Source organism: Boleophthalmus pectinirostris, unplaced genomic scaffold (assembly GCF_026225935.1).
Source record: "Boleophthalmus pectinirostris isolate CB_2022bp ecotype Guang Dong unplaced genomic scaffold, ASM2622593v1 HiC_scaffold_9, whole genome shotgun sequence".
NCBI lineage: Eukaryota > Metazoa > Chordata > Actinopteri > Gobiiformes > Gobiidae > Boleophthalmus > Boleophthalmus pectinirostris.
The window spans coordinates 18,777,199-18,794,909 of NW_026571541.1; the positions used below are offsets into that span (position 1 = coordinate 18,777,199).

The 17,711-nt window shown below is 36.2% G+C and overlaps 1 protein-coding gene across 1 annotated transcript; it reads left to right on the top strand.

The window, feature by feature from the left end:
• Positions 1-4,380: 4,380 nt before the first annotated feature.
• Positions 4,381-17,316, top strand: LOC110162022 (ATP-binding cassette sub-family G member 4). The gene is made up of 14 exons (XM_020926883.2): positions 4,381-4,489; positions 7,575-7,692; positions 8,770-8,902; positions 9,064-9,114; positions 10,226-10,371; positions 11,062-11,185; positions 11,661-11,775; positions 12,576-12,718; positions 13,520-13,606; positions 14,039-14,207; positions 15,038-15,138; positions 15,637-15,795; positions 16,436-16,554; positions 17,091-17,316. Exons 1-14 carry the CDS (start codon positions 4,381-4,383, stop codon positions 17,314-17,316), a joined length of 1,800 nt encoding a protein of 599 aa, XP_020782542.2.
• Positions 17,317-17,711: the final 395 nt, after the last annotated feature.

A 17,711-nucleotide genomic window follows, 5' to 3' on the forward strand; every position in this document is an offset into this window, starting at 1 on the left:
ACTTAGCATCTTGTGAAGTCATGGGCGAGCAGCTCCGTTAACCCACTTTTACAACTTTGATCCTAAATCCTCATGTTCAGTTATGTAACCACCAGCTTCATATCACAAGGTTAAATGTAGTAATAAAAATTTTGAAACTTTTTTAGAAACATGGGACAGTTATCTCAGTCTTGTCTAAAAATGTTGGTACTCAAAATAATAATAATAATAATAATAATATAATAGATGTTAAAGGTGCATTGCTCAACTTTTCTTGTGCAGGGTCTGCCACCTGCTTGTCTGCTTGACTTTAAACACATCCATCTAGTATTTATTCAGTAGGGGTGTTTCTATTGCTCAAAAATGTAATGTAGCGTCGTGCTGTGACCTAATTTTCTCCCTTGTGATAGATAGGTTTAATTTACACCGTGGAACTTTCTAGACAAAACAAGAACATTTCCATGCAGATATGCACGTGGGGGACCCTCCAGTAAAAAAAAAAAATCTTAAACATAATGAAACTAATCTCAATATCAGTATATAGGCTATCTAATGTTACTACCAACAGCTCACCTGAATACTTGACCATATTACTATACAATACTACTCTTTAATTATAACTAACTACTCACAATACAAATGGCAAGGCTAAGACAATTTAATTAAGCCATGTTGGAACTAGGTCTGTCACAATAACACATCTTGAGGTCTGAAATATTGCTGAAGTAAACATAGAACATAAATGACAATATTGAAATATCTCCCCAAAACTATTCTAAATGTACAATCTTGCTAAAAAAAAACTTTGACAATAAATATGATTAATGCAATTAAGTTGTGTCTATAATGAGTCACAGTTCATAATTCAACCTTGTACATCTTAAAAATCACTGTTGTATAACCCAAAATAATCAAAACTTTCCCACTACAAAGAAAAAGTACATACGATATTTTGATATAGTATTTATCGTTACAGGCCGAGTTGGAACAGGGTCATTTGAATCCCTCCATTTTGATTCTTGTCTGTTCTCAGCCCTATACACGTTTACGGTGCACTCTGGACTGTCAAAATCCAGAAGGTGAATCACAAACTTAAAAGCAGTCATTGACTCCAAGAGGAAGTGTCTGTGTTTCCCCATGTATTGGGCTGCGGGACTGTTTAGGATGTTGTTTTTGAATAGAGTGACTGCGTATGCTTTCTGTTTTGGAGCTTCATGCATGATAGACTTCTCAGCAAAAACAATTAAACTCATGGTCTAATTACACAGCACAACAAGAAGTGACCAGAAGACTCAAATGTCAAAGGTTAAATGTAAAGACAAGAATCACTAATGGAAATCACAGCCTTCTTTAATCCTTCCATTTACATTTAGTTCAGTAGAGATTCGCATTTCCAGAACTGAAAGGTGTATGGAGTATAAAAACACAGTGGAGCACTTCCAGCATTACCAAATGACATCACAATGTGGAACAGAGTGTTTGTGTGTTAAACATGTGTGCATGAAACAAAACAAAACTTATTTTAATACCAAGTTTAATCAAGGTAAACCATGTTGAAACATTATATCTGAGATTTAGACGAATCCTGTGATCTCATGATTTGATTTGAATGGCGTTTTAATAGATCTCCTGCTTGGGACATTGGGGTAGAAAAGTGCTTAATCTGAAGTGGTCTGATCCCAGGTCATTGAGTTCTCTTCTTCTCCCCCTCTGTGAACCATCAACTCACAAAGTCCAGAGAGGTCCAACGTGACTCGTAGCATGTTGCCTCATACTTCATTCATTCCAAGCAACTTCCCATGCTGTACATGGGCTTTTCCTTAGTAGTGAATCTGCAGAAATTTTCCCAAGCTGGCAACTCCAAGGCTCTTCTGTTCCACCAGATGAAGAAAAGAAAGCTGATTTTAATCCTAAAACGGATTATTGAGGATTAGACGAGCCCTCTGTCTCAAAAAGCACAAATTACTGTACCACCAATGGTACCACCTTAGACCTGAGAACCAGGTTACAGTAGTGTCTGCTGAACAAAGAGGATTATAAAGATCTCATCATTGTAATCTGCTGTCATTTTACAGAGGTCCTATACTTCTGACAGAACTATTAACATGGAATTTGGGCCCCCAGTCATTGAGGGCATAGCACTTTTTTCCCAGGAAACCTATACTGTATGAAGGTCTCCCAAGCTTAGGTAACAGTGTCACCAGTTCAAGTTCAAATGCCAGCTGTAGACAGGAGGTAAAGGTGTTGAGTATTACATCAAGTGCAATATGTAACATTTTGGACCTGCTTGTCTCTATGGAGATGTTATTGATTTGACCAGAATGCCACAGAATGGACATTATGGAGACAAGCTGTTGACACCACCAAGCCTAGTTACAGGTCAGGTCTGCAGAGAGGCGACCCTGCTCACAGTAAATATACGGGTTTTCAAGGCAATGTGAACACATATAACTGAATAAATACACGATTCTAGGCAAGGTACTAACATCTCCATAGACAGAAACAGATGGGGAACCCTCTACCAGAAAAGTTACATAGCACAGCTTTAACCATAGCATTATTTGTGGCCTGCAAGATGAATCAGAATCAAATCACTATCACAGTTAGTATGGTCTTAATAAGCAAATCACAAAGACAGCAATTATTTAAACAACATTAATTCCTCTATAATGTCCTATTATGTATAAATATGTGGGATTCTTGTATTAGTCCTTATTTGCAATTCAGTATTTTTTTACTAAATCATTCAGTTTTATTTGTTAAATTTTATGATGTTCAATAGAGGCTGGTTGTCACTGGTTCATTGTTGGGATTTAGTGTTAAAGCCTTCAAAATGTGCTATTTGTGATAAAAACCTAGAGAGTCAGTGGAGACCGCTATGAATGTGGTCAGATAACATCAGACGGACAATGGACTTCACCGACAGAATGGTGTAAAGTGAGATGACACTTTGACGTTACTGGAAATAACTTGATGAGAAAAGATGAGGAAAAGCAACACACAAAAGCAGCTAACAAAGAGGCTTAAGAATAACCTGGGTGTTACTGAGGTCATGTAGTTAGGTGGGATTTTTAATTGTGTCTATTGTGCTACACTCTATTTGTATGTGGACCATAGGGACATGATGCATTTTCGGGATGACTCAACTGTCCCCATCACAATCACATGTAAAATACCCAAGAATGTAGATGATTTAGTTACATAGGCCTGTCACGATAATTACTATGAGTTATTGTTATAATATATGAAAGCTGGAAAAATATATTTTGGGGCTCTATTTATCATGTGTACATTTTCTTTGCAATAGTGGGGACATCTTTTTTTAATTTATTTTTTTTTTTTTACATTTTTAGTAACCATATAATGATACTCTCTATTTAAAATATGGTTTACTGGGATTATCCATCTATTTCAATAGTGTCAGTGACATAAAGTAGTTTCAATATTATCGTTTATGGCAATATATCTCTGTAGCAATAGCTTCAAAATGTGTTATCGTCACAGGCCTATAGTTACAATTATTAAAACCCATGTTAGATTTGGCAAAAAGTGGATTCCCAGATACTAACAGTACTAGCATTAAAACTCATTTGAAGTATTGAAACTGAAAAAATGAAAATGTGACCTTTTCTAAACAGTTTTAGAATGGTCTGTATTGGATCTGTATCACAAATGTAAGACCACAGAGTCGTACTTGACAAATATCTTAGTATGAAGTATTAGTATCAAAAATTTGCTTAAAATTAAAGTATTGTGACAAGACTATCCCATGGTAATAAAGGCATTTGACTTCAGGTTGTTTGAGAGATTTGAAATTATTTTAATATATTATCTTGTGAATGTTTTGATTGAATTGAAATTTTTCTATGGAAATGTCATTGCTTAGCCTGGAATGTTCCATAGTATAGCATTAAACTCATCTAACTTCATGGAGACAAGTTCCATGCTGTATTTACTATAATTTTAACTGTATGCATGATGTTGATGCTAAAGTCAAGCTGCAACTTGGTCTCAGTAAATCATCTCATTATGAGCCAAATCAACATTTTTCATAGTGATTTTTCCATCAGTCTGGTCTGCGCATGTGCTCAGCTATATAATCCTGGAGCCTCAGGTGCTGGTTTGGGAATTCTCACTTTATTGCCACTTTTTTTCTTCTTGTAGCAGAGTCTTTGTATCTGAGCAGACTGAAGGCTCACCATGTCTATGCAGCCTGCCTTTTATCTGGTGTCGATCACCACCACTCCTTATTTCACACAGATGCCCGCCTTGGACAATAGAGGCCTGGAGCTGGACTCGGTGAGCGTGCACGTAGACGACCCGGTTGTATATAACGGTAATGGGCAGATCCAGCAGCAGGACAGCTCCATGACGATGCATCCGAAGAATGCCCACAACCAGATGACCAAGGCACATCGCTTCAGCCATCTGCCCGCACGCTCTGCTGTGGACCTGGAGTTTAAAGACCTCTCGTACAGTGTCCAGAAAGGGCCCTGCTGGAGGAGGACAGGTGAGATTTACAGACACTTCTTAGTAAGTGCTACCCAGTTATAGGTGCTCGATGGTTTAAACCCCTTGGATCAGTGCATAATGGGTTTTGGCAAGACGCTTCACCCACCTTAACTGCAAATGAATGTGGTGTGTCAGTGAGTAATTGAAACTGTAGGGATACACCAATACATATATCAGATATCAGCGCAGATGTGGAAAACTTTAGTGTGGCTCAAGCCGATTGGTCAAGTCGATATCCCATTTTGGTGTATAAAGTGGTGTAAAAAGATGATTTACTGAAGAATAATGGCCCAAAACATCTTGTAATGTTGAACTTGTTTTTTTCTTTTTATTCAAAGCTATTCTGAAATGTCTTTATATGATAAATAAATTACAAAATGCATTTGGATAATTGCTTACCATATGTTATTTGGTTTAAAAGAAATAAATCATATTTTGCACTAGTTTTTGTTGATACATATAGTTTCCACATTGTATTGGAAAATAAAAAGCTGGATCGTTGGATCCCTAGTAAATTGGCAGCATTTCTCCTGTCAGTATACCCCAGGGCAGAAGTAAGAAGGGAATGAATGATGCAAGAAATATGACTTTGAAAGTCGAAAAGCACTAAGATTAAAGCACTATATCAGGTCCTACCTAATCTGAACATGCTTCAAATAAAAGGGAACATTGTGAACATGTTCAAATGTAAAATGACAATTGTTAAAGTATTAACAATTGTATTTATAACCATTACAGTCACTCACTAACACTCAAACTCATAATTAGATAAAGTAGGGGAAGTGTCTCGCTGAAGGACACTACAGTAGTGGCAAGAGCTGGGACCAAGCTACAAACTTTCTGGTTATAAGGCAACCCATTTACCACTTGGGTCATTCTTACCCAAAATAAATAAGGTGCTACACATCCCTGTTTCTCCACATCACGTCTCACTGACTTTAAAAAAGAGGACATGTTTATCACTCTTATTCAAGTCTCTCTATGGTACTTCTTTGCCTGAGACAGAGGAGATAATTAACAATAAAACTACAGGGTGACAGAGGGGACAAAACAGAGAAGAGGTGATTCTAGGTGAGCCAGTGCCCAGAGGCTCCTGTGTCCTATATATCATACATTTACATTCCTAGACAAACGCTCACAGAAAAACGTATTTGATTGACATAGCGATTACTGACTGTGTTTATTTCACTGCTTTATGAAACATCATTATGAAATAAAGTTTCATAATGATGTTTTTTACTTAGTATTAGCTCAAGAACAAAAGGACCAATAAGAAAATAATTGTTCAACACTTGACAGGGGTTTACTTTACAGAAAATTATGGTGACATTACAGCAATACACTAAGAATATAGCTTTTACTGGCAGTGCTGCTACGTGTGATTACTGCCTGGTTATTCATTCAAATAAAATTTTGTAATGATGTTTTTCATTCAGTATTTGCTCAAGAACAAAAGAAGGACAAATAAGAAAATTATTGTTCAACACTTGACAGGGGTTTACTTTACAGAACATTATGGTGACATTACAGCAATACACTAAGATACGTGTGTATCTACACTAAGCTACGTGTGTTTACTGCCTGGTTATTTCATAGTCTTAAGTGTTCATTCAAATAAAATTTCGTAATGATGTTTTTCATTCAGTATTTGCTCAAGAACAAAAGAAGGACCAATAAGAAAATAATTGTTCAACACTTGACAGGGGTTTACTTTACAGAAAATTATGGTGACATTACGGCAATACACTAAGAATATAGCTTTTACTGGAAGTGGTGCTACGTGTGATTACTGCCTGGTTATTCATTCAAATAAAATTTTGTAATGATGTTTTGCATTCAGTATTTGCTCAAGAACAAAAGAAGGACAAATAAGAAAATAACTGTTCAACACTTTACAGAGGTTTACTTTACAAAACATTACGGTATCATTACAACCTGCATTTACTGTAAATCATACTGGAAGCATATAGGTTTTAGTGGCAGTGCTGCTATCTGTGATTTTTTTTCATCTTTATTTGTTTTTAGTAGTTGCACTCTGTTTCATGGACATAAGACACTGTATTGTTGAATAAGCCAATTTAACATAATTATTCAACACCAGTGATTATATCTGGGAGAACTCTATTGATACTTTGCAGTGACATCATGATGGGGGAGTTCTATATATATCCCTAATGGTGGAATATTTAGGAGTTACCATGGTGACACAATACACACATTAGCAAACACTATCAAAAAAATTGTCTGAAAACTCAAGAAAAAATACAAAATGGGTTTAAACAAGGCATTTTCTGGAGGGACATATTTTAAAGCACAACTCAGCTCACCTGTTGTTTGTTCTTTATGGTCAGATTGTGTTAAAATAAAGCACTGATTAAAGTCTAATAAAGCCGCAGACAGAGCAGTGCCTACGGTTAGCATCACGCCCCCAGGAAATGTTATTGACATCAGTTGTAAAAGTATCTGTACTCACTGAGAAGTAGTGTAGTAAATTCTCAAGTGATTTTACTAAACTTGTGCATAGTTAAATATTCATGCTACTATTAACCATAATAATTAACCATAATGAAAGGCGGTCAGAAAATGCACATATTTTCATATCACTTATTTAAATGAGTTGAGTGTAAAATGGTGCATTGTAAAAGTTTGTAAAGGATTATTTTATTGCTTGTTGACTTACATTTAGACAAATGTTATTGATCCACAAGGGAAATTATTTGGACTTACACTTTACAATATATTATAATAACAAAGAGCAAAAAATATTTATAAATATATATTCAAAATAAGTAGCAAAGTAAATATCAAAACATATAACATATAACAAAAAGTGCCTGGTGGCATAAGGCGTAATTATATTAATGTATATGTACAAATAAAAATAGGAATATAGTAATACCACTAACATCTCTCAGCTATATTCTGTAAAAGAGGAAGTAAGGAGACAACAGTGCAAAGATGAAATAGTGATTGACATGACATTATCTATTACATAAGAGTAAGATGTATAAATGTAGTCCTGACACTGCTGTAACAATGTTTGTGATGGTTTATGCCTCTTTCTTTGTATTACTGTTCTACAGGTTTTAAATCCTTGCTCAAAAGTCTGTCTGGGAAATTCTGCAGCCGAGAGCTCATAGGAATTATGGGTCCGTCAGGCGCCGGCAAGTCCACATTAATGAACATACTGGCTGGATACAGGTAAAACTGATTTACAATCCAATAATCAAATGTATAGCAGCATGGGGCATAGTTACATACTGATATTGAGAAATCTGAAGGATTTAATAATATTTTTTAGGTTAGTGGTGCAGTGGGTTAAGTAGTAAACCACAAACTGGAGTGTAGCTGGTTCAAACCTTGCATGTGTTCACAGGAATGCAGTTATATGTATTGGCCAGACATTTTAACTACATTTCCCTCTCCAATCACAGTAAATGTCAGATAAATTAAAAATTAAATGGAAAACATGTCTTTTCTTATAGTGTGAAGAATCTTAAAGCTAAAGGTCCTGTATTAGACAAAACTGACTCTTGTGAGCTTTAAGCTATGTTATAATGTTGTTTATTCATCAAAAACATACCTGCAGTTGTGTTTCATTTCCTTCACACATGTTTGAGTAACTGTTTATTAGTTTGTCTTTGTCTCCAAAGCTCAAAATGTTCTGTTCCACCTTATGATGTCATGTAGTTGTAGTTTTCAATTTAAAAGCTACATTTTACCTTTTGTTCAGTAGAAATTGGCAATTCCAGGGCTGAAATTATCCAATTGATTCTAGTGAATGTGTATGGTGTTTAAAAACACAGCGAAGCACTTCCTGTATTACCATATAACAGGGTGTTTACTCTTTGAGAGAAGAACTCAGCCTAAGTATGCAGGACTTGTGTGTTGAACATGTGTGAACAAAACATAATTTCAGGTATGTTTTTGATGAGGAAACAACATTATAATATAGTAATATCAACCTTTAAATCTAAATTTTATAATATAAGGTACAACATTGCCTGTGGTTCTGGACATTTAAGACACAACACAAAATCTGATGTGAGTAATAACAGTCTTATAACTCATGTAACCACTGCCAATGTTTGGGTTAATTTTATTTTATTAGTTTATTTAATAGGGACTATGCGTCAACAGGGACTTCAGTCTCATAAAGAAGATATGTTTTACTCCAGATTTAGCTAAAGTCACTGCCAAATATATTAAAAACAGAAAACATAAAAACAGAATTTCCGATACATTGATTTTATTGTTTTACTTTGTGTGTCTGTGCAGACAAACTGGGATGAAAGGTCAGATCCTGGTGAATGGAAAACCTCGAGACTTAAGAAAGTTCAGAAAAATGTCCTGTTATATAATGCAGGATGACAAGCTGCTGCCACACCTCAGCGTACGAGAGGCCATGATGGTGAGACATACAGTGTACCTATAGTAAAGGAGTCATATGTTTTTGTATTTGAATGGAGTTTAAATAAGTGCTAAAAAGTGACAAGAGCAGGCCTGTGTTACCTAAAGCTCAAATTCCTTCTGCATTACGAGTGTATGTTAACAGTTTTCCATTTATTACAGGTTTCAGCAAACTTGAAGTTGAATGAAACCATACATGTGAAGAAAAAACTGGTGAGTATGTTAGACTATCTAACTTTTCTGGTGGAGGGTCTGCCACCTGCTTGTCTCCATGGAGATGTTATTACTTTGCTTGAATTGTTCCACTTAATGGAGACGAGGCAAAGTTACAGGTCAGATCTGTTGAGAGGGCACCCCGTTCACAATAAGAATGCATGTTTTTCCAATGTATTTTAGAGCAGTAAAAACAACCCTTACTGTATAAGATAGAGATAGATAGATAAAGATAGATTAATTATAACAGGTAATAATATAATTATAATTGTAACTGAGATGGCTAATAAGTGTAGGAATGTTTTTTGTTGGTTGTTACCATGTAATGCCTTAAACCTCGTTGAAATTTTTGTGGTTAAGTATCAGTGGATAATTGTGGGCAATCAGTGGGGTAATTTGCATGGCAATTGTGTTACACTTAATAATAACTATCTTAAATAGTAAAGCATGAAGAAAGATATCATTCACATTGAACAAATAGAATGAAGGCTGAGTAACTACTTAAGGTTAGTTGAGGTTAGGAGTAGGGATGCACTGATCCATTTTTTCAGTTCTGATATCAATTTCGATACTAGCCTTTAGGATCTGCCAATACCCGATCAACCTATACCAGTGCAGAGATTAAAAACAGCATTTATTTCCTTTAAACAAAAGTAAAATTGACAGAAATGTTTTATGTAGCTGTACAAGTAACTTCAGAACAGCTTTCTATAAACAACAAAAGTTCAAATATTATGAGACTTTCTTCACCAACTACAACCAGTAAATAGTAGTCTTATTACATCAATTTATATGCCCCACCAGGAGGATATCAGCTGAACTGCTTGGAAGCCAATATCTGATCCAGCATTTTTTTTTGTATTGATGCCACTATCCCATACCTGTATCAGCCCTGTGTATCCCAATTTAGAAGTTAGGGTTAGGGTAGTAAATACATAGACACTGAGTTTGAATCATTCTATATAAAAAGGCCTATCTTCACATTTTACTAAGGCTAACTGTTAGGTGTAATTATTATAAAGTGATCTAAATGAATGTTAATTGGTACATTATATTAACCGGCCATTGCTAAAGTGATGTCTTTCTGAAATTTCTGTCTCTGTGGGTACAGGTGGGTGAGATCCTGAGCTCTCTGGGGCTGTTGGACTGTGCCAACACCAGGACCAGTGCTCTGTCCGGGGGGCAGTGCAAGAGACTGGCCATCGCTCTGGAGCTCGTCAACAACCCCCCTGTCATGTTCTTCGATGAGCCCACCAGGTCAGAGGAGAACTGTTATTACTGTATACTTGTAGACTATTGACTACAGTTTTCAAATGTTGTGCCCACAGTTTAAGTTAGTTCTGATTTATTTTTATTTTTTTAAACTTTTTATTTAGTTTGTTAGTTAGGGTTAGTTAAGGTCTTATTTTAGCCTCTGTTTTAAAATAAGTAACTTTTCATCTGTTTGTGTGTGGTTTGTTTATTTTTTATCACCATCAAGTCTTACAACAGCAGAGATTACTTAGGGTTATGCTCCTATGAATATAATATTACTGATTAAAAAGTATATTTATGATATTCTGTAGGTTAGTGGTGCTTTGGGTTAAACAGTAAACTTAACTCACTGCCCCACTGGACCCATTGGAGTCTGAAATAAAGCTTGATTGATTGATTGAAGAACAACAATAGTTTCATCTTGGTCTCCATAGTCTAGGTTATGATCTTGTTTAGTGTATGTATATATGGTATAAGAGTTCCAGTGGTCAAAATAACTTTCTGAGATCTGTTTACTGGCTTTTTATGATCCACTGTTTAGCTGTGCATATGACTGAATCTTCTCTTTTAATGTAAATTTTATGGTGATTATTCATGTTTTGATTTGTTTGTATTGTGATTTCAATGTCTTTCTTATTCTGCAAAGCTCTTCCAGTTATACAGTGATGACTTGTTTGTGTGTTCTGTGTGCAGTGGCTTGGACAGTGTCTCCTGTTACCAGGTGGTGTCACTGATGCGCTCTTTAGCTCAGGGCGGACGCACCATCATCTGCACCATCCACCAGCCCAGCGCCAAACTCTTGGAGATGTTTGACAAGGTACAAAATATACTAAATTTGACCTAAATATTTAAAGGGCCCATATTATGCTATTTTCTGATTTATGTTATAATGTGTCATAATTTAATGTTGTTTATTCATCATAAACATATCGGGAGTTATGTTTTGTTTCATTCACACTTTTAACCCTGTATATTTAGGCTGAGTTCTTCTATCAGACAGAAAACACTCAGTTCCACCTTGTGATGTTATGTATATACAGTACGTGCTCCATTTTGGATTAAACAAAACACGACTCCAGATATGTCTTTGAGGCGGTAACGGCATTCCAGAATGGCTTAGTTTAAGGTTTACAAAAGTCAATTATAGGACCTTTACATGTCTTTAGTAATTTATGGTAGTTATGGCTCTGATAAATAAACTGATTTATTAAATAGTGTAAAGATGTTTGTTTGTGATCTAAATGTGTAAATATGAATGTTTATAATGGCTATTATCTCTTGTTCTTCCACAGCTCTATATTGTCAGTCAGGGCCAATGTATTTACAAAGGCTCGGTGCCATACCTCATCCCGTATCTGAAGACCCTTGGCCTGTACTGTCCCACCTACCACAACCCTGCCAACTTCAGTAAGGAAAATCTAGAAACAATCATTGATTAAATACAAGATATTCATTAGAGATCGACCAATATGGGTTTCTTGATGGACAATGTGATACTGATTGTTTAGAATCTAGAGCCACCAGTGACTGTTACGTTATATTCCATTATATTCTTGTGCTGATACTGTATGTGTGGCTGCTTTTGAATTAAAGGTGCACTGTGTAACTTCTGGTGGAAGGTCTTCCATCTGCTTGTCTCCATGGTGACATTATTGCTTTGCCTGGGATGTTCCACAGTACGGCGTTAAACAAACATGTCTTCATATCAATTACAGGTGTTGATATTTCTCACAATTACTGCAAAAACATGCCTTATTTCTATGAGCAGGTCCACTTGTCAACAGATCTGACCTTGGTCTGGCAATGTGGCCTGCTTGTTTCCACAGAGCTAGTTAAATTAAATGCCATACTGTAGAACATTTCAGGGGAAAAAAACATGGAGTCAAGCAGGTGGCAGACCCTCAGAACCTCTATCAGAATAGTTACACAGTGCACCTTTAAAATGAAAATAAATTAATTAATAAATAAAATATGTTATTTAAATTTACTAAAAACCCACAGCACATATTCCCCACAAACTCAGAGAGAGCTGTGTAGAAATGTTTTCAGCAGTTATCTATTTGCACTGAAGTGTTCAAATAAAGCTTTATTTTTAGGGCGTAGGTAACCCAAAACAAAATGTTGACCTTCGCTGAAGAGTCCAAAAAATGACCCAATATCTGTCTCTTTCCAATATTAATTGTAACATGTCTTGTTTTGCCATGCAGTCATTGAAGTGGCCTCTGGGGAGTATGGGAACATGAACCCCATGCTATTTGAAGCAGTTCAGAATGGACTGTGTGCTTTAGACGAGAAGAAAACCCTCAGCCAAAACAATGGATGCCCGATCTGTACCACAACCAACCACAGGGTACTTAATACAGAACTATATTCTTTTATGCTTCATTTTTATTTCTCATTCATTTTGATTTCATGCATCATTTTTAAGCTAATAAACATTCTGCTAACTTGACAGGAGTTACTGAAACCTGAATTTTACTTTTAATAAATTTGTCCTGAAAAATTGTATTGTCCTCACTTTTTTTCATACAACAAAGACAACATATAAATGCATGCTAGTTAATTAACAACATACAATAATTGTTATAACTAGCAGTATGAACTTTAATGAGCTATTAGCCATATTTAAGCCATTTCTGAGTACATCTCTGGCAGTTACAGGCACTTGCATCATTTTGGTTCTGAGGAATCCTATGTGAAAGGCTCCATATTATGCTCTGATCTATGTTATTATGTTGTTTCCTCATCACACGATACTTGGATTTGTGTTTTGTTTCAGTGACATACATTTAACACGTAAACCCTGCATATTTAGACTGAGACAGAAAATACTTAGTTTCACCTTGTGAGGTCATGTCATGAAGTGCTTAACTGTGTTTTTAAACTCCATACACATTCACTAAAATCATTTGGATAATTTCAGCTCTAAAATTGCCAGTCTCTACAGAAAAAATGGTAAAAGGTAGACGATAACTTGAAAACTACCACAACATGGCATCACAAGGTGGAACAGGAGCGTTTTAAAGCTCACCGGAGTCAGTTCTGCATAATATAGTACCTTTAAGCCTAAGAGTTAGCATGACTTGATATCACGTGATTATTAAATGATCAGTTGTAAACACTCTTTTCTTTTGCTTATTTGTGTGTCCAGGTTGAAAGCCATACTTTTGCAACAAGCACTTTAACACAGTTCTGCATTCTGTTCAAAAGGACGTTTATAACCATATGTAGAGATCAGGTAAGTATTTTCTAATCAACTCTAATATTAAAGCTGCATTGTGTAACTTTTCTGGTGGAGGGTCTGCCAAATGCTTTTTCTCCATGGAACTGTTATTGTGTGGTCTGGAATATTTCACAATATTGTATTAAATCTTTCTATTTTTGTGTATACCAAACCAGACCAAGTTACAGTAAATCTGTGGAGAGACGACCCCACTCTCTGTCAGAATACTTGTTTTTCAGGTAGTTTTGAGCTATAAAGCCACCTGTAATATAATAAATGTAAGGTAGAGCTGCTTGATGTCATACTGTGGAACATTCAAGGCAGAGCAATGACATATCCATAGACCAACCAGGTGATGGACCCTCCACCAGAAAAGTTACACAATGTGTCTTTAAATAACTCAAATTGAATAAATAGCTCAGTTACATCTCTTCCTCCTATATACAGGTTTTGACTAACCTCAGGCTCGCGTCACACATCCTGATCGGCGTGTTAATAGGTTTATTGTATCTCCAAATTGGAAATGATGCGAGTAAAGTCTTTAACAACACTGGCTTCCTCTTCTTCTCAATGCTCTTCCTCATGTTTGGAGCCCTCATGCCCACTGTCTTAACATGTGAGTACCAGTAATTAATTATTGTCATTCTATGTGAATATAGTAACACTATCCTGGATGTGTCTCTATTACCTGGGTAGCAACAACTATGGCTAAGAAAACAATACTAAAGAGTGGTCTTGTACCTGATACTAACGATGGCAACAAGTAACATGAATGCCATGGGTGCGAATGTGGCCCACTTGTATCTAGTTTGAAGATTTTACCACTCCCATAAGATGTTGTGTCCTGGGGCAAAACACTTTATATATGTATCTGAGAATGAGAAAATGACTCCTTGATGTAAAGCATTTCATAAGTTTTTTTTATGTTATTTGTCTTTGAGTGTCCATAATCTATTAAAAGTCATTATTTTAAAGGTGCACTATGTAAGTTTTTGGTTAGGGATCCATCACCTGCTTGTTTCTGTGTCACTGCTCTGCCTGGAATGTTCCACAGTATAACATTAAACAGCTCAACCTATATTTATTAAATTACAATTGGTTTTCTAGCTACCTAGAAAAATAGGCATTGTGGTTCCCTATCCACAGATGACCACTGCCCTGTAACTTGGTCTGGTTTGGTGTCCATGAAAATAAAAAAGATTTAATACCATTCCTTGAACCATTCCAGACGAAGCAGTAACATCTCCATTGAGAAAAGCAAAGATGGACTCTCCACCAGAAAAGTTACACAATGCCCCTTTAGTTAACCCCTTTAGTTTTGTGAATGAATGAAGATGTTTGTGTGACTGTGACTGATGGTGGTTTGAGGCCATTTGCACAAATTCGCAGCCTCAGTTTTATCAGTCTGCCATAACCATGACTTTTAATTGTACAATTTTCCCTCAGTCCCAATGGAGATGTCTGTATTCTTGAGAGAACATCTGAACTACTGGTACAGTCTGAAGGCATACTATTTGGCAAAAACCATGGCGGACATACCCTTTCAGGTGACTCTTACTGACAAGAATTCAGACTTGTTCTTCACTGAGTTCTGAGTTGTGATTCTACATGTATATCTAGATCCACTTGTATAAGTAGTAGAACTTTACTTAAATATACATTTTAGGTACTGTACCTGTATTTTATTTAAGTAGATTTTCAAGTAGACACATCTTACTTTTATTTCACTACATTTGGGAGAAGGTATCTACTCCACTGAGTTTTTGAACAGGATTGAAAAGTTTTGTTTTTTTTATTATTGTTTGAGGCCAGTTGAAAAGGCTCGGGGATGTTTTTAACAGATTTGAAGTTTGAGTTTGTTTCTAGTGAACAAAATTCAGAGCAAATCTGCATCAAAATTACTAAGCAGTATTACATTTTTAAATGCTTAACTATTTTTATAGTTAGGTATTTTTTCATCTGATACATTTTATTTTACTTACTGCTCTAGTATCTGTTCTTACAATTGAGTACTTCATCCACCACTGGTTTGTGTTGTCCCCCAGGTGTTGTGTCCAATCTTGTACTGTAGTATAGTGTACTGGATGACGGAACAGCCCCCCGAAGCAGCTCGGTACCTGCTCTTCATGGCTCTGTCCATCTGCACTGCTCTAGTCGCACAGTCTCTGGGGCTGCTGGTCGGGGCTGGAGCCACCTCTCTACAGGTACTATACAATACTCCACTGTCTATGATTGACAAATAAGACAGATTAATCGCAACTGAACAAAAAATTAAATCATGCACTGTAGATAGAATGGAGTTCAACAGTGAATGCCCACCCCCCTGGTTCAGGAGCTAAATTTCCCATTCATTTTTCTCATAGACTTTCAGAAAAAAATAATATTAAAAGTTTGAAAGCTTGCTCTGGGATAATCAATCATGTGGTAACTAATGACCACAAGACCTTTATTTTTTTCTGTTTCTGGAAATATATAAACTACAACATTTCGCAGAATCTTGGATTTGAAACTGACATGCAGTATTTGAAATTTTAAAGTCTATGGGAAAAATTTATGGAAAATTTACTTCCGGAACTGGAGCAAGTGATCACTGTTGAGCTCCATATGTGCAATGTAATTTTTCCTCTTCAAACAACAACATTTTCCGTGGGGTCATATTATGCATAAACCCTGTTGTTTAGACCATGTGTTGTAAAGTGTGTGGGGATTTATATTTATTCATTCATATTACAGTTATCTTTGTAAATGCACAAATCATATTTAGATAATTAAAAAACTCTTTCCACCAAAAATCTTCCAGTGATTACAGTCTTTTCCTTGTTTTTTGTTGTTGTTTTTTTTCAGGTTGCTACATTTATCGGCCCTGTCACTGCCATCCCTGTGCTGCTCTTCTCTGGCTTCTTTGTCAACTTTGATACAATCCCCAAGTATATGCAGTGGTGCTCCTATTTGTCTTATGTCAGGTCTGTATCAGAAAGAATATCCACTACACCATGCCCTCTTTGAAGTCCTTATTATTACTATTTTCTGATTTATGTTATAATGCTGTTTCCTCATCAGAAACATACCTTTAGTTGTGTTTCATTCATACATGTTTAACACACAAACCCTGAATATTGAGGCTGAGTTCTTTTCTCAAACACAAGTATATTTAAACAGGGTAAATAGATTAAATAGATGTAAGTCTATGTAACTTTTCAGGTTGAGGGTCTGTCACCTGCTTGTTTTCTTGGAACTCTCATGGCTTTGACAGAAAGACATTAAACTTGTCTATTTCCATGGGGACAAGGAGGCCAAGTTTTAACTCAGATCTGATTTCCACTGAATATTAAAACATCTGTAACCTTAATGTCACTGAATAAATGAAAGATAGGTAAGATAATTACATTTTGTAAACCATAATTTCCATAGAGACAAGCAGGTGGCATTTACATATAGTGCACCTTTAAATAGCAAATTGTGTAGAAGTTGTGATACAGTGTCAGACTTATCTTTTCAGGTATGGTTTTGAGGGAGTGATTCTGTCAATCTATGGCATGAACCGCACGGAGCTGGAGTGCCCTGAGACAGTGTGCCAGTTCCAGCAGCCAGAGCAGGTACTAGAGCTGCTGGATGTGGAAGACGGTAAGATCTACATGGACTTCATCATTCTGGGTATCTTCTTCCTCATCCTGCGTCTGGCCACGTACCTCGTCCTCCGCTACAAGATCAAGGCAGAGAGATAGGGCTGATTTTGACTGAACATGAACACAAGCAAATGTACACTGATTTTGCTGTTTTAGGCCATTAATAAACTAGTGCCATGAGAAGTATTTGCACCCCTCAACATTCACTGTGAGGTAACCGAACTCTTTCTTTTTTATGTAGCTTTTTAAGACCAAACATACCTTTCCCTTTATGAAACTCTAAAATAATTTAAAGTGAACTGTGTATTTATTACAAGTGTACTACTGCATTTTACTCATTTCCTGGCATGCTAAAACAAGAAGGGTGAAAATACTTTTTTTACAGGCTTTGTAGAGAGCCACAATAAACACAACACTTGCCTCTGCCATTAAACAGGGAATCCCACACAAACCTGTTTTACCTCAGACATGGGGACAGATGAGCAGTAAAAAGG

What these genes read in the sequence shown, in the direction of transcription:
- LOC110162022 (XM_020926883.2), top strand. Translation starts at nt 4,381, where the DNA reads ATGACCAAGGCACATCGCTTCAGCCATCTGCCCGCACGCTCTGCTGTG. An exon ending in GCGTACGAGAGGCCATGATG is followed by an intron (nt 8,903 to 9,063) that starts GTGAGACATACA and finishes CATTTATTACAG; the next exon opens with GTTTCAGCAAACTTGAAGTT. An exon ending in TGGCGGACATACCCTTTCAG is followed by an intron (nt 15,139 to 15,636) that starts GTGACTCTTACT and finishes GTTGTCCCCCAG; the next exon opens with GTGTTGTGTCCAATCTTGTA.